This window comes from Tachypleus tridentatus, chromosome 2, assembly GCF_004210375.1.
Source record: "Tachypleus tridentatus isolate NWPU-2018 chromosome 2, ASM421037v1, whole genome shotgun sequence".
Lineage (NCBI taxonomy): Eukaryota > Metazoa > Arthropoda > Merostomata > Xiphosura > Limulidae > Tachypleus > Tachypleus tridentatus.
Window position 1 is genome coordinate 90,070,906 of NC_134826.1, and position 18,804 is coordinate 90,089,709.

The window sequence follows — 18,804 nt, forward strand, 5'->3', positions numbered from 1 at the left end:
ATCTTCGATCAAGTCGGTAGCCAATTAATCTACCAAAGAAATTTTGCAATCTCAGTAGGTGTTTTAGTAATCAAAAACAGACTTCCACAGAACTCTTAAGCTACACTATCTAGATTGCAAAGCTGATAACTGCAGTCGTACTCGAACAAAATTTGGGTCTAAAAACAATTTATTAAGAATTTTTCAATTAATCTGGTTTATACTACAAGAGTTGTTTTTTCTTGAAAACTGTTATATGTTGCGCCTGAACTATTACTATATCAGGTATCTCGGTCGGTCTGATGAGCCCTGGCATTTGGTGAAAGGCTTCATAAGTACGCAATATTGCAAGTATAGTGTAATTGATGTGCTTATAGCATATTCACGTTTGTTTTCGCCCACGGGTTCCTAGAATTTATTACCCGTTAAAGAATGAATTATATTGCTATCAGTTATTAGTTTTATTATTTCGTGACCTGGTAGTTAAAGCATCCAATTCCTTCACCAAAACATGTTTGTTCTTTCAGTCTTGGGGGCATTATAATGTGACGATCAATTCTACTTTTCGATGTTAAGAAAGTCGCCCAAAAAAATGGCGATGAGTGATGTTAGCTAGATTTCTTCTAGGGACAGCTAGTGAATATAGCCCTCACGTATCTCCAGTAGATATAGAATCGAAAAATTTCGTTTGGTTATTTCTATCAAATGATTGGCAGTATCTTCTCGTTACACTTATAACTCAACTACGGCCACAAAGTGCGGAGCCCGATTTTGTGGTGAGGAGACGTGAACACTGGATCTTCGGATTTATTGTCTAGTATGTGTGTTAGAGTTAAGCAACATTTATTCTTAGTCCCCAGAAAATCTCAATGGAAAATAAATGTGTAATGATAAGTTTAAAATATGCATAATTTTTCTGAATAAATATTCATATTATTTAGCTATATACTTCTAATAGTCCCGAAGTGTTTTTGTTTTTTTGTTACAGATTTTATCAGTCCTAGGGGTGAAAAGGATTAAACTGTTTGTTGTTAAGCGCAAAGCTACACAATGCGCTATCTGCATGCTTCCAACCACTGGTATCGAAGCCCGATTTTTAATGCGTAAGTATGCAGATTTACTGCTAAACCGTTAATTAGGAACAACTGGGTAAAATAATAATAGAAATAAAAACTTAATCATCTTGTATTTTGACAAGCATTGAGCTGCTTTCTCGAACAATCCTGAAACATATTGATAATTATGACCACTGTTATTATTTAAATACAATCATGGAAATAAATTTCTTGTGGCTACATTTTATTTATTTTTTTACTGCGGACTTTAAAATAAACCTTTCTAAATTTTGCTCTCTTACTCCACCAGGAGAATGAGCAGTCTCAAGCGCGTAACTAACTTGTATCGTATATGGATGATATGGAGGAAGGCTATTTTGATCTTCGACAAAAATTACAGTCACAGAATAAGTCGAAAATACACCAGCAGTTATGGGTTACAGAAGCTGGAAGAGCACACCAAATAGAGGAAAGAAACGGAAGACGGTTCTACGCAAGAGATTCACCAAACTATCAAGAAATTCTTCGAAAACTACATGAAGGAATTCAACAGAGGCGGTTATTTTCCGATGAAGATTGTGAAAGGATTGAAAGTAAAATAGACGAAGTTGTTTTATCTGGTGGCAGGGGAGAGTATAAACAGTACACAGTCGATCGTTCACCTCTCAGAAATAAATATTTTTTTGGAGAAGGTTACACTTACGGTTCACAGTTGCTTAAAAAAGGCCGAGGGATGGAAAAATTGTATCCGCATGGAGAAGTAGATGATATCCCTGATTGGATTCAAAATCTGGTAATTCATAAAACTATAGATTCGAAAAATAAAGTGATATTGAACTTTGAGATCAAGTTTAAATGAATTTTAATTAAAGTTCTAAATGTTATCATTAAACCAGCTTACAAGTTACAGATCAGGTAATCATTAGTTCTTTTAGCTTGTTAATAATTTATGGTTTCACATATTTTGTTTTTTAGGCTTGTGCGTGCAGAATTTCAGAATAGTTAAAGCGAAAAGAGCTTTAGGGGTATGGGTTATATAGAAAGATTTTTCTTTTGTATGACTTAAGCATAGTATTCATAAGAAATAAAGATAAAATGGACAGAAACTGCATAGTTTAGAGTGACATTTTTAAAGAAAGTCTTAGAGGACTGTAAAACTAGCTTTAGTACAAAGGAGAGCATTTTGAAAACCTCTGCTTTGAGGTTAATTTGCTTAAATCTACTTTTGTACACTTGTCTTCCAAGACTGTTTGTTCGAGAAAACTCTTATGTTAACTTTAGAAGGTTTATTTGGTGTGTTCCAGCACTGAAAGTTTGTTTATCCATCTTTATTGTAACAGTGTAAGTGAAATCACAAAGTGCATGTGACTTTAATTTTAAAAAGCACACTAAGTGATTTTAAGTTCCAGTTTTTACACTTTCAACATATCTGATCAGCTTTGATAGCTGGAAGGTGTAGTGTCATCATGAAGTACTTACGTTATCAGGTTCTGTTGGTATGAACATAAAGTAATGCTCTCCAATTAAAACAGTCCATGGGTTTAGGCAACACTTTGTGTTATGTGATGTTCTTCAGATATAGTTAGTAATAGAAAATTGAACTGTATGTGTAATATAATTCTACTGAAGTGTTCACCGTTGTCAGCTAAGCCTTGTTTTTGTAGAAAGTTATTATAGTTTTTGCTAATTTGTAGTCGTGACCGTGACCGTGTGTTTAAGCGTTTTTTGTTATTATAGGAATATCTAGAGACAAATGAGTATGTTTTTGTGCAAACTTACATCCAAAGGCATCTTTTGTAATTAAACACTTAAACAGACTTGATGAGATATTTTTTATTACAAGACACTGAAAAATTAAATAAAAAAAATGGATTAAAGAGCATTTATTTCTACAGATCATGCTTTGAAATCAGCAGTTTATACACTTGTGTGTGTACAAAATAAAAGGAAAGAGCTATAAGCAGTTTGGAGGACTATTCATACATCCAAACTGAACTCTGTTCCATGATCCTGTGACGTTAATAAAGAGTCTAATTCAATGTAAATATGAGGAAGAAACAAAAGTCGATGACAACAAAATATTGTTAACACACAACAACACTGTATTTTACTTGGATGAATGACTTAGTAACATATTGAAGACAGGATCTGACAGTGATCTCTCAGCTTACACTTTACACTTTTGGTTTACCATGGTGGATTCCTGTTACACATCTGTTTATTAGACAGCTTAAGTCTTTAAATTCCTTTACAAGAGTTAAACTTAGTATTACATCAGCTGCAAGTTATACAAATAACAGGACAACAAGTTGAAAACCTAGAGTTAGTGTTTGTAGGCTGGATCGCCTGGTTATGCATAAATTGTTATAACAGACATAAACTTTTGACATCCTTCAACAAAACAATACTAAAACTTATTCCTCTTACATTTTTCTTTTTTTTAGGTTATCAAGCCCATTGTGGAAGCAAATATTATACCTGAGGGTTTCATTAACAGTGCTGCCATCAATGATTACCAGCCTGGAGGATGCATTGTCTCTCATATAGATCCTGCCCACATTTTTGATCGACCAATCATATCAGTGTCATTTATGAGCGACTGTGCACTGAGTTTTGGATGCAAATTCACCTTCAAACCAATACGAGTCACAGAACCCTTACTTATTCTTCCCATGGTTAGAGGCTGTGTAACTGTTTTGAGGTTTGTTTCATTATTAGTATGGTCTAAAAAGTATGTTCTTTTTGAAAAGGACCTTTTGTTCCAGAATGTATAAAATAAATCTTTAAATTTTGAGTGTATTGATTTGAAATAAGAGCAGTGTTGGATTTAATTAAAAACATTTTGTTTCCCTGGTAACATAACACATGCTACAATCTATAACCATTTTGAGTTAACCATTGAAAAATTATATTTTTTGAAAAGACATTAAAAAATATGGTTTTAAAGCTGGTGAAACTTCAATAAAAAAACATGCCTAGAATTTATGATAGAAATGCATTATTAACTGCAGATTTCCTTTTTTTTTCACATTTCTCTCAGATTTTCCATTTTGAATTCAAATTGGATATGTTTAAGGTCAGTATTTTAGAATTATCTTTTATCTCCTGTGATTCAAGTACTCTTTCACTCAACACCAGATTTCTTATTTGGATCTGTATGAACAAATTAACAAAAGCGTGAAGAGGGTATTTTTGTTGCTTATTCTATTTTGGTTATGAATGTTAAATGTCATCTAGTCATGTGACACATGCGTGTTGATTGGAACTTGTTTATTATCATTTACTTCACTTTATACTTAATGGAGACCATTGAAAGTAGGTATTGAAAGAATTGTTTTATTTCTTACTTTAGTGGGTTTGCTGCAGACAGTATCACACATTGTGTTCGACCCCAAGACGTGAAAAAACGTCGAGCAGTAATCATACTAAGAAGGTACATTTTATTGTTCTTACTGGTTTTTTATTTAAAAACTATATCTATACCCCTCTCCTTAATTTTGTGAATATGTTTCCTTACTACAAGTATAATAAATGAAGGTTATTTACGTTAATAAATGTGATAGACATTGGTTTTCATGTACTGCTTTCCAGTGATGGACCTGAGAGCTGAGTCTTGACATATTTGTATGTTTTCACTGAAATTTGAAAAATAAAGTTGTTTTGTTCTTGTTATTAGAATATACTTTTAGCTGTTCATATAACTTTAATGTTTTTGTTGTTGTTAGAATTTTTTTATTAAAATGTTTTTTTACTACAGTTTGAAATGATACTTTTGCAATTCAATAATTGAATATTTGTTGTTATTATGATAAAGTTTCATAGATAAAACGTCACTAAAATGTGAGTTATGGGCTACCAATAGAGTTCTGCCCGACGCTCCTCGTCTAAGCCCTGCTGAACTAATGCTGATCTCCGAGCCAAAAGCCAATAGTCATGACAGAAGTAATGCCAAAGAATGTTCTTTGAGTTATAATGAGACAAAAATCTCAAAAAGTGCCTCAGCAACAGAATCATTAGATAAAAAAGTTCATTATGGAAGTAAACGAAGAAGAAACAACAAACATGATGATCGGCACATTGAACATCTTGGAACTTTTCATAAGAAGAGGAAACATGAAATAGACTTGTCCGAGAGTTTTTCAGTATCTTCCTGTGTTGTGATACCAAGGAAAGGTAACTTTAAGCAATAGTGACTGAAATTATGTCTTGGTGCATGCAGTGGAAATTCTTTTTTAAGGATAATTAGGATTCAAGTATGTTGTATTCAAATTAGTGCTTTTTTGTTCAGTTGCTGGTCAGCCAGTTTTTAGATGAAAGTATTTAATGCAGCCATGTTTTCTCATTTCAACCCTATAGTGGTAGTTCTACTGATATGAGTTCTTTTTTCTTTTGAAGAATTGCCTTCTGTGTATTCTGATCCTTTCCAGGATCGGTGGTATGGTGGATTAAAGTTTCAAATCCAAGATTTTTCTTTTCTCAGGTTATTAGCTCCTATAAAATAGAATTTCCACTGCAATAAAAAGAAAATTATATGTAACATGAGAACTTGTATTTATGATCAGTTTTTATATGGATTCTTGTCAGATATAGCAGGTAATGCTGTGTTAATTTTTTCTAGTTTATTATTAAGCTTTTTACATAGAAGGACATTGCTTGATCATTGGATCTACCCATTCTCATCTAATGATAACCCCTGTGTAAACAGAATGGAAAAAATTCCTTTATCAATAAAATACCCCTATTTGCTTGTATGTTGCTTTTAAAAATATGCTTTCTGATTATCAAGAGATCTACTGTTCAGTGGGTACAATATGTGTGTGGATCGTGTCTTGGCCTTATGAGACAGTGTGTTCTGTTTGATGTTTTATTACACTCTTGCTGTAAAGTTGAGAGATATCTGTTTGTACAAAACCACTGCATTTATCTGTAAGTTTTGGCTAATAATTTGGTTATAGTTCTACTTCATCCATTTTCAGTACCAGTTATCACTTGAACTCCTTCCATTTCCCATTGACTAACCTCGACATATCAGGTCAGAAGTCTTTTCAGAGGTGTCGTTAAAGAAAGTGATATTACTACAGTTCTAACGTATAACTACTGTAGTCATGTAGGAGTTGTGAAGGTTGGTCTTATTGGCAGTAACCAAACAGTGCCATTTCCTCAAGTTTCTGTGAATACTCTATCTGGCTAGATTCCTATCAGTGTCATCTCAGTTTATTTTTTTTTCTCTTCCACAAGTTATAAAATCTTTCATTTTCCAGTTGCAGTTTGAATATAAGCTGTATGTACCTTCTGAAGTTGAGCTGGGTGAACTGTTACATTAATATTGATTGTTATCATAAGTAACCAGACCTTTACCTAGGCTATAATTTGTTGTTGGTTATTTTTGTAGGAGAACTTTGAAGAAAGTATAAATCTTTAACTCTTTCTAATTATGAAGTATTGAAATAAAAAAACTATACAAATATCACATTTTGAGAAATTTTTAATGAGCAAAGCTCTATTTTGTGAAGAAATTTGACACTGAATTTCTTCGTGACTTGTATATTTTATAAAATATTGATGAGTTCTTATGCCTAACAACGAATACCAGAAATTCACCACTTTAAAAATGGTTTATGACTCTGGTGGCTTACAAATATTAACTACTAGTGTGGTACAGAGTAAATGTAGTCTGATAAACAGTAAAATCACACAGTGTAATAAATGGGTAAAATAACTCACAGAATTAGTTTATCGTAAAGATAAATCAGATCTCTAAGAACCCTAAAGGTGAGCATGACAAGCTGTTCCTGACAAGAAGTAAAGTATGTTTGTCTTATTAACTGGCTGTATATGATAGTAGGATTATGTGTAGCATATAGACAGTTTTTGTAGAAGTTGTATTTATAAAGATTATATGAATCCATCAGGTGTATCTGTAATCATTTTCTAATAGTCATCATGAACTCCTCACACTTACACAAGAAACTGGGGAAAACTTGGTGTTTAAGGTGTCAGTGTATTGGAGGAAACTTTGTTTTCTGTTGTGATAAACAGTATTTCTTGTTTAAGTTGTTGTGAAGTGTTTTTATAAATGATGTTCAATGCATTCTCTTGTCATGATAGGTTTCACGTCATCACACAAGTATGTACAAAGAACAAGCGTTATGCAACTTATAGATAGTTTTGTTTACTGTAAAAGGCTTTATTTTGTTTTAAACTTATCAAATGTTGTTAAATATAGTCATTAATGATAGAAAAATACATTGTAAATATATTTGTAGGCTATTAAAATTTTTCCAGTGATTTTTACAAGTGGAATGTTCTACAAATTCTTTGTAAAAAGTGAAAAATATAACAGCTACAGTTTCGTATTTAGATTTATATGTCTTTTCTATCTTAGTGAAAACAAGAAACTTCAGAATATCCTCATAAGTTGGTATGTAAATTTTGGAAACTTTCCTCTCGTCATTTGTGATATACAGCTGTTGTGTGATTTGTGGTTTATGTCTAGCTTAATTCAGCTGAATTATGTAGCTTCAACAAAAAGTATAAACAGTCATGTGTAAACTATTTATTTAAGTTATGCTGAGGTTTGCTTCTTTTTTTTTTTTGCAATAGAAATAAACATTCTCCATTGTGAATATTAGTCTGAAAAGGTGATAAGAATACAGTATTTTAACAAAATTGTGCTGCCCTCTATATCTGAAGCATAAATGCATGACTAGTGAAAGAGTGTTACACAAACATGCCAGGTTTTACATGTCTTGTAATCATATGTACAGTATGGCCCAGAGGACATCATTTATTTGGGGTATTTAGGAGAAACTCCTCTTATTGAAAATATAAATCCAAAGTATTTAATAAAAATGGATAAAAACTCAATGCCCTGGGGCATAGTATAACAAGTAATGATTTTTCTTCACTAATAAGTCACTAAGATTAAGCAGGCCTCAACTCCAAAGCCTTGACCTTTCACCTGTGGTAACACTTAAATTAATAAGGATTTTTAAGTGGGAGTGTAAAAAAATTATAAGAAGAAAGTATATATAGTAAGAATACTAGAAGTGTTTCTCTCTAGTGTTTTTTAGTTAAACAAGATTCATCTGTTTTGTTGTCTGTGATAGTGATTATTGTTAGTTTGACTGAAGTCAAATAGATTTAAGTCAAAGAAAGCTGTTAAGTTTTCACCACTTTAAAACTACAAGTATTGTGTTTGAAGCTAGAAAATATATCTAATAATTTTTCCCTAAATCATGTGTTCAACAAGAAGTTTCTAGTTCTTTCTAATACTTTAAATATTTCTAACCCTTGTTGTTATGAATGATTGATGTATTTCTATATTTTCATTTCTTGGAACTTTTTACCACAGATAGAAAATGTTTGAGCGTTTGTGTTTTAGTTCTTAAAAAATATGGTGTGACTGTTTCACGCACAGATATCAGAAGTTCTATGTACTTGAAACTTTTGGGAGAGTTTTTTTCCTGCATATTGTAGACAAATCTGTAAATGAATGTTCATCTATCTTATATAGTGACTTATCTTCACAGGATAACATTGTGTTTGTTTCTTTAAATAATTTGTCTTAATATTCATAGAACCTTCCACAATCTAAATAAAAATGAAACAATTAAATATTGAAGTATGTTTTACATCCAGTACTGTATTCACAAAGTAATGTGCATCTATTCATACAAAATATTCTATTAAAACTACTGTTTTTTTCTTACCCTTTCATTATGAACATCTAAGATGATTAAACATTCTTGTAGCAAAGTTAATGAAACAGTTTTTTTAATCCATATTCAGTTTTGACCTCACTGTGTAGTGAAACAGCATATAAACCGTTAAATATATTATTGTCTATAATATATTTTATAAAAGTTACATTAGTCACTGTACAGTTTGTCTATTAAATTATAATTCAAGAATATAAAAATGTTTTAAGCCATTCATAAATAAAGGAGACTGTTTAGTTATTGTAGTATATGATGTGTGTTTAACTCAATACAGACAGAAAGTTATAGTATTGGCTTTTTAAAGTTTTGTGTTTCCTTTTGAGAACTGTTGTTTGTGAGACAAAAGGTGAATGTTTCAGATTCAGCTTGTATTAAGTGAAATAAAGAAATATAATTTTTTGAGTTAAATGTTTATTATGAATATAACAATATAGGCAATACATAGATATTCTAAGTTGCAGTTAGAAAACTGGCATGATAGAAGTGGCAGAATTAGAGACGATTACCTTCTTACATATAAAGTAACACAAGGGATACCCCCTTACATACAAAGTAACACGGGATACTTTTCTCACATACAAAGCAACACGGGATACCCTTCTCACATACAAAGCAACACAGGGGATACTCCCTTACATACAAAGTAACACAGGGGATACCCTTCTCACATACAAAGCAACACAGGGGATACTCCCTTACATACAAAGTAACACAGGGGATACCCTTCTCACATGCAAAATAATTAGTCTGTCCACTACCTACATTTATTTACCCATTATTGTAGTTATGATTCTGGCCAACTTGGGGCCACTATAATTGTAGTTATAATTCTGACCAACTTGGGGCCCCTATAATTGTAGTTATGATTGTGGCCAACTTGGGGCCCCTATAATTGTATGGGCATACTTACACCACTGCATGATGGTGTAAAACTGAAGGTATTTAAAAATAGGAATGTTTCTGATGAGTTACTTCAGTCGTTAATTTATGTGATATTAATATTCCTAAATATGCAAATGATTATAAGATGCTGGAAACAATGTTACCCTTGGTTGGGGGGGGCTTTCCCAAGTATCTGGGTAGATAGAATGTTGAAAGTTAGTACTGATGGTGGGATATTCAAAGCAGATTACATCATGTGGAAAAAGATTAAAGTTGGGAGCATTTTCTTAAATGCTAGCCATGTTGGAAAGCGCTAACAGAGTTTTGGAATCTTTTTACAGAGGTTTTAGCTTTAAAACTGAGAGTAATTGTAAAACCTTACCAAAGACTGTAGAGACTTCAACAGTTTTGGCCCTCTTTTTTTATAAGGAGACTAAATACAGTGAAGGGTGAGTTTCTCAAGTGACACGTTTTTTAAAATGTCTGGTTTGGTACTGCTTTCTTTGGAGAAGAAAATGAAATAGAGGTAAACAGATTTGGGCACATTGATAGGGGGAGCCACAAGTTTAAGAAATAAAGGTCTGTTTTATTAAATAGGAACAGTCTTGGACGTTAATTAATTATATATGGCGAACTTACGCTTCATTGAAAGTATTTGTGCCTTGTTTACTTAAATGATTTACGAACGAAAAAAAAATTATAATAGCACTAGGTCTTTCACTTGTCCTTCTAAAGATTGTCCACCACGAGGTCACTTCTTCACATCAAGAACTATGATCGATCGACCCAGTGACTACTTAATAAGTCTCACCAGGAACCATAACTTAATTTGATTATATTTCATAAAATGCGACAAAGAAATTGGACGCAATAATTTGTTTGGATTAAAAATCGTCAAAATATTACTTTTCCAATAAATTAACTTAATCTTAAAACATACAAGTAACAGCAACACGAGAAAAACCAAGAAACGAATAATAACAAACAATGAATTTAACAAATATTTTCTAGGTAAAGTAACTATTTCGATCGTTATGAGGAATACGAACTAACTTATTTAGTTTTTAGTTGAGTAAATATAAAGTTAAGAACATGTGTAATCTTTAAGGGGTTTATAGGTTAGCATGCCGAACTCTGGATCCGTGATTCGTGTCCTGATACTGCTGCGAAAAAAATCGTATTCCGCACTTTGGTGTCGTGGATGTTTAAAAGAGTAACAGTCAAATCCCACTATTCGATTAGAGTGGTCAGCATGTTATTGGTGGGCGGTGTTGACTAGTTGCCTTCCATTTTGTATATCACTTCAAAATTAGGAACGAAAGCAAAGATAGTTTTCCATTAGTTTTGCACGAAAAATTCACGTACAAACAAGTGAAAAAAAGTAAAAACGAGTACATTAGTTAGAATTTTAGCGACTAAAAATGGAACTCCCCCCATGTAAGTGCTTACCATTATCGATAAAGAAAACGTTTGTTTTAATCTGGGTGTTTTAGCGCTTTTAAATTATAATCAATATATATGTATCTATTACTTAATGGTTGCATCTTTAAAGGGGCTAATGTTTTGAAACTACATTTAATGCGACCGAAACTCCTGGATTGTTGGGTTTTCGTTTAGGAATGTAGTTAAAATGGTTATATAATGTAACACAAACTATGTTTCTGGATAGTATGTGTTATTTCTTAATTGCGTATGTTGTAAAGGTACAAAAAATGGCCATTATTCCCTTCAAACTTTGCTTTTGTGACCTGGATAATGAAATTTAGAAATTAACCTATTTTCTATGCAAAAACGGGCAAATTTGCACATTTTCATTTACATAAGATCTGAATAAAACAACATATGAATCAAGATTTACATGTATTTATACTAAAGTTATACACAAATGTTTAGAAAGTGAGTAGCTTTTCGAGATTTGCGACTGTAATGTAAATCACTTTCACGTATCAGCCCCCAAATATAGTCTCCCATCATGTTTTCCTTGGTAGCGGCGTTCAAAGTCCAGTATATCTTGGTGGAAGCGCTCGCTTTGCTCCTCCCAGTATGCTCTCATGTCATCCTTGAATTTATCAAAATGAGCGTCAAGGATATGGACTTTCAGGGACATCCTGCAGCTCATTTTGCCGTAGTTTCTCATCAGAGCCTCAAACCAGTTCCACATAATTTTCGAACTTGTGATTACTCAAGAAGCCCCGAACTACTGCGACAAAGCTGCCCCAAGCTTTTTTTTTCATTCCTGCTGAGCTTCTTGTGAAATTCTGTGCACTCCAGGATCTTTTTTATTTGCGGTCCAATGGAGGCACCAGCTTTGACCTTTGCCTCAAACAGTTCGGGGAAGAAGCCTCAAAGGCACTTGAAGGCTGCAGACTCCTTATCAAGAGCTGTGACAAATTGTTTTATAAGACCCAATTTTATGTGCAGTGGTGTAAACAACACCTTTTGGAGGTCTACTAATGGCTCACACTTGATATTGTACCTCCCCACAGAGAACTCGGTCCGTTGTGGCCAGTGCTTTCTGTTGTAGTGCGCTGCAGTGTCACTGCTGTCCCAAAGGCAAAGATAACAGGGACTCTTGGTAAAGCCTCCTTGGAGACCCATCAGGAATGCCACCATTTTGAAGTCTCAATAACCTCTCAGCCGTACTTATCGTACTTCTAGCAAGGTCTTGACGCTGTTGTATTCCTTTTTGATGTGCACCGAATGAGCCAGGGGGAGATATAGGTACTTATTCCCGTTATGGAGCAGCACGGCTTTGAGGCTTCTGAATGAGCTATCAATGAAGAAAGGCCACTCGGTTGGGTTACAGGTAATTCCAATTGCCTCGCGCAGACGGGATACACTGTAGCAGAAGCAAAGCCCATCTTGACAAGTGAACTTCGAGAAAATTTTCTATCAGCTATTCAGCACTGAATCTACCTGGAATATTCTGGAAAATTGATAAATTTGAAAATTTCATTACCCACGTCACAAAAACAAAATTTGAAGAGAGAAATAGGTCTTTTCCATTTACTTTAGACATAAACAATTGGGAAATAATACTTTCTGCCCAGGACCAAGAAAAAGTAAAAATTTTGTTACACAGTGTTATTAATTTCACACTTCCATAACTTGTATAGAGTATATAATTATTCAGATAATTTTTTATAAACTTACATGCAATTTATATACATAATTAATCACATCAGTGTTGATCAAGTGTCGCTTAAAGTTGTTGTAAGCCATTCTGATGAATTTCGATTCAATTGTGCGGAACAGATACTTGTACAAATTGGCTTGAGGTGACTTGGAGTAACTGTAAACACGCAGTTGAAGTTTGTAAGCTCAGTAACTTCCGGATACCGTACTAAGGCATTTGTGTCTATATAAAATTGTGTAATTTATCTTCATCTGATTCTACAACTGTCTTATTCCTCTAGTCTTACACTGCTAAAATAGGGACGGCTAGCGCAGATCATCATCATCATCATTCACCATTAGATTCCATTAAGGAATATAGGGCCGCAATCGCTTGCGGATTCTTCAACAGGTATTTAAGTGAGTAAGTTGTTAGCCCACTGCACCGAGCCGTCCCTAATTTAGTAGTGTAAGACTAGAGGGAAAGCAGCTAGTCATCACCACCTACCGCTAACTCTTGGGCTACTCTTTTACTAACGAATAGTGGGATTGACCGTAACATTATAACGCTCCCAAGGCTGGGAGAGCGAGCATGTTTGGCGCGACGCGGGCGCGAACCCGTGACCCTCGGATTACGAGTCGCACGCCTTACGCGCTTGGCCATGCCGGGGACCCTAGCGCAGATAACTCACGTGTAACTTTTCATGAAATTCTAAAAACAAACAAAGTGATTCTATCACTGTCTTATGTCACCTGGTGGTTAACACCTTCATTTCGCAATCTGTGGAATCTACTACACCCGTCACTGAATATATCCTAAAACAACTGTCGTGGTATTATAATGTAACAGTCAATTCTGATTCTCTTTGTTAAAGGGCCAGTGATTGGTGATGTTGACTACCTTTCTTATAATTTATCAATTAAAAATTTAGTAGCTTTGTGTGGAATTCAACAAAGAAATTTTGTTTTTGAGTTTCTCAACTAGAAGTTTTGCTTTTCGTAAGTTTTATTTGTATGTATTAATTGTAAGCTTTTATTTTTATTATTAAATTAAAAGTATAATAGTTTCGATATTTGTATACTTAGAAAAGGTAGCGCTGCATTGACAGTAGTATTTTAAATTAACTATTGTAATACGTGTACTATTTGGTCTTTGGTTTATTATGAATTTCACGCATAGCCACGTGAGGGCCATATGCGCTAGCCGTTCTTAATTTAGCAGTGAAAGACTAGAGGGAAGGAAAGTAGCTAGTCAACGCCATCTATTGCCAACTTTCAGGCTAGTCTTTTGTTTTGTTTTGTTTTTTACCAACGAATAGTTGGATTTATGGACTAGTATAACGTATCCATGGCTTAAAGAGCGATCATGTTTGGTGTAACGAGGATTCGAACTCAGAGGTTAAGAGTTGATTACCCTAGCCATCTGGCCGTGCCAGGTTTTCATCTTTACGTACGTGAAATAATTAATGGAGAATTTAGCATTTGATACTAAACGCTTAGGTATTTAGTATTGAAGTACTATTGAATTATGTGATTCAGTTGGTTAGGTGTAGGACAAATATTTATCTTGATGGAAAAGTCATCTAAGTTCTCGATGAACTGTTTGGTCGGTAGTAACACTAATAGTGAAGCTAATAGAGTTTGAAGGTATCTAAATTATAAATGTACTGATTGAAAAACAAAATAAGTAGTTATTTCTCGACGCACATTTCTAGTTGGGCCTAACTTGGAATATTATATACAGCTTTATTTCCATAACTAAAGTGTAGTACTACTAGTAAAAAGATAATAACTTTCGATCAGTGCAAGAGTCGAGTTGTACAAAACTAAACAGAAACAGTACTGACTTGTTAGACATGAAAGAGGTTCGGGGTTGGGCTACTCATAGTACAACGGTAAGTCATCAAGTGCCATGTTATAAAAAGTGTATAAAACGTGATATTAAAAAAAAACACAATAAGGAATGCTTCTAGGGATAGAATCACGGAAGGATTATTTTATAGGTATAACTTAACTTATTTTCCATTGAGAAAAGAAGTGTTAAGAGATAGTTAGTAAAGTTACAGTATTGTCCGAGAGAATAGTATAATTTATTTGTGGTGTATTTTGTAGACGATATTATGAGAGAATGTATCTTTAAGAGTTGGAAAAAGAAAGTTTTATTTTTCTAATGTGGAGGAGGTTGGGTTTAACTTGTGAATTGCCACTGGCAGTTGTGGAGGTTGGCATTTTACAATAGTTTAAAATAATTTTTCTGAAAGGTCAGGGTATGAAGGGATAGCCTTAAATTAAAGGTGGAAATGTTCTTTTATTATTTGTATATTTGTAATTAGTAAGTTGTAAGTCACAAACGTAAAGCTTGCTGTTAGTATTAATAATAAGACTGTTATATCACAGAGGAATTGGAGGCCTTTATCCAACCAGTCGTCCAGAACATGTTATAAACGTTAATAAGACCCTCTTGCCTTCCTTTTCTGAAGAGAAAATAAGTTAAAGTGTGTTAACCTATCCCTGTAACATAACCATTCTCTCCCCAGCATCATCCAACAAGCCTAGTCCACATAACTATAATTCATTACACCACCATTCCCAATCTGTCCCTGCAGAAGAAAGATCCACCTTTTGGAAGCACTTGGGTTATAGGGTTTTTATTTATTTTTATCAAGACACTTTTAACCTAGCATCATGCTTATAATTCATTACTAAGACAAAACTTTGAGAAAATGAAATAAATGTAGGAATGGCTAATAATAGTCCTCCAAAAACAAGATAGTAGGGGTGACATTAGTATCATCCTTACATAATACTTGTTATATGTTCATTTTGTCTGTGCTGTTATGTAAGTATGGTACAAATGCTATCCCTACTATCTTGTTTATGTTGTTTTTGGTAGACTAATATAAACTATTCCTACATTTACTTCTTTATATAATAATTTGTCTTTACTTGGTTTCTAATTCACTGTTTCAATAGACATATGAAGGTTGTATTTATAACTAAGGTCTAAATACACTGAGGTTCTAACTGTAATATTTACTGTTTATATATTATTGGCTGATAATTCCTGTTTCACCCTGTACTCAAGTTTTTAGAAGAAACACTAATTACTGTAATCAAGTTAATTTCAGAGGTAATGATAGCATCATTTCACTAGAATTAGTTTTGTATTTAATTGCTATTAATTAATAATAATACTTATAAAAACAGATACTATATTTGAAACTATGTCACCTCAGTGAAACTGTTTGACTCCATTGTTTTGTTTTTGAATAAAGTAATAAAGAAAGAAACAGAAGAAAAAAGAACAAGAAATTCAGAGTTTTAGTGATGTTTACAAACATTCCTGAAACATGTGACTGAGTCATTACATAGATATTGTTATTAAAGGAAACACTGTAAAGTAAAGTTCTGCTGACCTGTTGAGGAGATACTTAGAACATCATTCCTGTCTTATTTAAGTACTTCACGTTTCACAGTGCTGTTTTAAGTACTTAGGTTTGGTCAGCTGAAAAGCACTTAACAAGAGACATAAGATAAAAAAGTTAATGTTTTGTTGCTACTTTGCATTTGATGTTTTTATTAAAGGAAACGAAGACAACATATGGCATTCAGTACTCATCTTTATTTATCGAGTCATTAATTGATTAATTAATCAAAAATAATTTATTAGAAATCCATGTTTTTTCTTTGCCAAAGACGTATAATGTTTACACAAATTGAAAGCTTGCCAAATTTCGTGGATGTGCATAAATCGTATCGTACCACTGTAACTCCACAATTTTAATCTACACACACACACACGTGTGTGTATATACTTAGTCCAATACAAGTTCCCCTGGCAGTAACACATACACATTACATTCGCCATTTACATACACGATTACTTGTTTTGTTTTGGTTTTAGAATTTTGCGCAAAGCTAGACGAGGGCGATTTGCGCTAGCCGTTCATAATTTAGCAGTGTAAGACTAGAGGGAAGGCAGCTAGTTTTCACCACCCACCGCAACTCTTGGGCTACTCTTTCACTAACGAATAGCGGGATTGACCGCCACATTATAACGCCCCTACGGCTGAAAGGGCAATCATGTTTAGTGTGACAGGGATTCGAACCCACGACCCTTAGATTACAAGTTGAGTGCCATATACACGGTTATATAAAATAAATGCTTCTGACTTCCCGTATTTATTAATTTAATTTTTCCATGCTTATTTTTAGTTATTGACGGGTTTTATATAGGCATCCTGAAATCATATTTTGAGGAATTTCGTTTTTTATACACTGTATTTAAAACTACAATCAGTGGCGTAGGAAACACCTCCCTCTCTCGTTTTTCATGGTATCTCGGTAAAACAAATCAAAATTGGGAAACTTACTCTTAGGAAAAGCTGTAGAGTGCAAAAACCATTTAATGCAAAATCCTTAACCTTAACACTAACCTTGGATCCAAGTCGTAAAGAGTGTATCTCCAAAAAACTGGGATTCGATACCCGTGAGCAGAGCACGGATAGCCCATTGTATAGCTTTGTGCTTAATTTCAAACAAACAATGTAACTGTTTTTTGTTTGTTTTTCTTTAGTTTATGTTTTACTTTCAATTCAGTTTGGACGTAGGAAAGTCGTGCAATCAACTAAATACATCATAACCTTGCTTCTTTTCCGCAGTAACTGAGACCTTTCTATTTTTCTAATTAGCAACTAATCGAGCTTCTTGCAAGAAAAGTAGCATGTAATCTTCAGAAAGAGAAACCATCTTTTCTTTCTATGAACCAGGTAATGGCTCAAGGTTTCCAGGACCTAACACTCGTGCAAAAGTGAACGAAGGTCACATGCAAAAGAAGTTTTTTTTTTTTTTCAGTTTGGCTTTGTTGATATTATTGTATTTGTTTTAGCAGCCAGATTCTCATTTATTCAGCAAATTTTTCTGTAACTTAAATTTTATCTAACTTGGAGGTTTACTAGGATTGAGACTTTTCTTTGTGCAAGTTATTTTGTTAAGATTTAGATTGTGTTTTAACTTTTGTTTAACTTTATTTTGTGTATATTTTTATTTTATTTTTTACAGGAGGGAGACATGTTTTTCTAGCCTTTTATTTTCAAGTTTTTATTTAAAAACAAGCCTGACACATAGGGCGTCCCATGGTCTAAGAACCGATGGTTTAGACAACTACAGTCTGCTTATCTAATAATATGTTGGTCTGTCTGTTGTATATAAACATATGTCATACGTTCGTTTTTCATTTATTAAATTTTCTGATTATTTGATCTATTTTTGTCATCGATCGATCATACTTACTGTACATAAAACGCTTCTTTATTTTCCTATAACTTTACTTGACATCAGTTTGTCTGTTTCTTAATTTCTCAGTAGGTTCGTGTATTTATTATTTTTACGACTATTATAGTGTTTAAATTATGTTTTAAACTGTCATTAATAACAATTAAAAATCAAATTTAAAAAGGTTTTCACACAACACATTTTTTATATTGAGCAAATATTTTTTTATTATCAACAAAGATTACATACGAGGGCTGTTCAAAAAATACGCGGACTGTTTGAATTGCGCGGCTCCAGTTGGTTCCAGGGGAATCCGTTTGGTGTCGCTAGGTTCGCACAGATCAGCTGATTACGACGCCATTTCCCGATTGCAGATATCTTCATTTGTGTATTAGCTACGCGGTTTTAAGTGAAGTGCGATTTTTTCGTTTGGCGGATTTCAGAATGAATGACCTGAAGGAGCAACGATTTGCTGTGAAATTTTGTGTTAAACTTGGAAAATCTGCGACTAAAACTTTTGCTATGCTTAACACGACTTACAGTGATGTTGCTATAAAGCGTACGGCATGTTTCAAGTGGCATGAACGTTTTAAGGATGGTCGACAGTCCATTGAAGATGATGAGCGTCCTGGACGTCCTTCCACGTCAACTGACGACCCACACGTCGACAAAATTAACACCCTGGTGCGGGCAAATCGACGTCTGACTGTTAGGGAGCTTGCTGAAGAGTGTGGGATATCAGTTGGATCTTGTTACGAGATTTTGACCGAAAAATTGAA

At 33.7% G+C, this 18,804-nt stretch overlaps 1 protein-coding gene and 1 long non-coding RNA gene across 5 annotated transcripts; both read left to right on the forward strand.

The window, feature by feature from the left end:
• The first annotated feature begins 977 nt into the window (after positions 1-977).
• Positions 978-9,163, forward strand: LOC143244492 (RNA demethylase ALKBH5-like). Of its 4 annotated transcripts, none has more exons than XM_076489277.1 (6): positions 978-1,082; positions 1,345-1,827; positions 3,479-3,735; positions 4,387-4,467; positions 4,849-5,207; positions 7,143-9,163. In XM_076489277.1, the coding sequence occupies exons 2-6, from the start codon at positions 1,387-1,389 to the stop codon at positions 7,265-7,267; spliced, it is 1,263 nt and encodes a 420-aa protein (XP_076345392.1). In that variant the 5' UTR covers positions 978-1,082; positions 1,345-1,386; the 3' UTR covers positions 7,268-9,163. The 4 variants fall into 4 exon arrangements, with proteins under 4 accessions (XP_076345392.1, XP_076345393.1, XP_076345394.1 ...); XM_076489278.1 differs by having other exon boundaries at positions 1,063-1,082; positions 4,897-5,207; XM_076489279.1 differs by having other exon boundaries at positions 1,064-1,082; positions 7,420-9,163.
• A 4,833-nt stretch (positions 9,164-13,996) lies between these two features.
• On the forward strand, positions 13,997-18,016 carry LOC143236192 (uncharacterized). The gene is made up of 2 exons (XR_013019509.1): positions 13,997-14,646; positions 17,813-18,016. It is a non-coding gene; the product is annotated as an uncharacterized LOC143236192 (long non-coding RNA).
• The last annotated feature ends 788 nt before the right edge of the window (positions 18,017-18,804 follow it).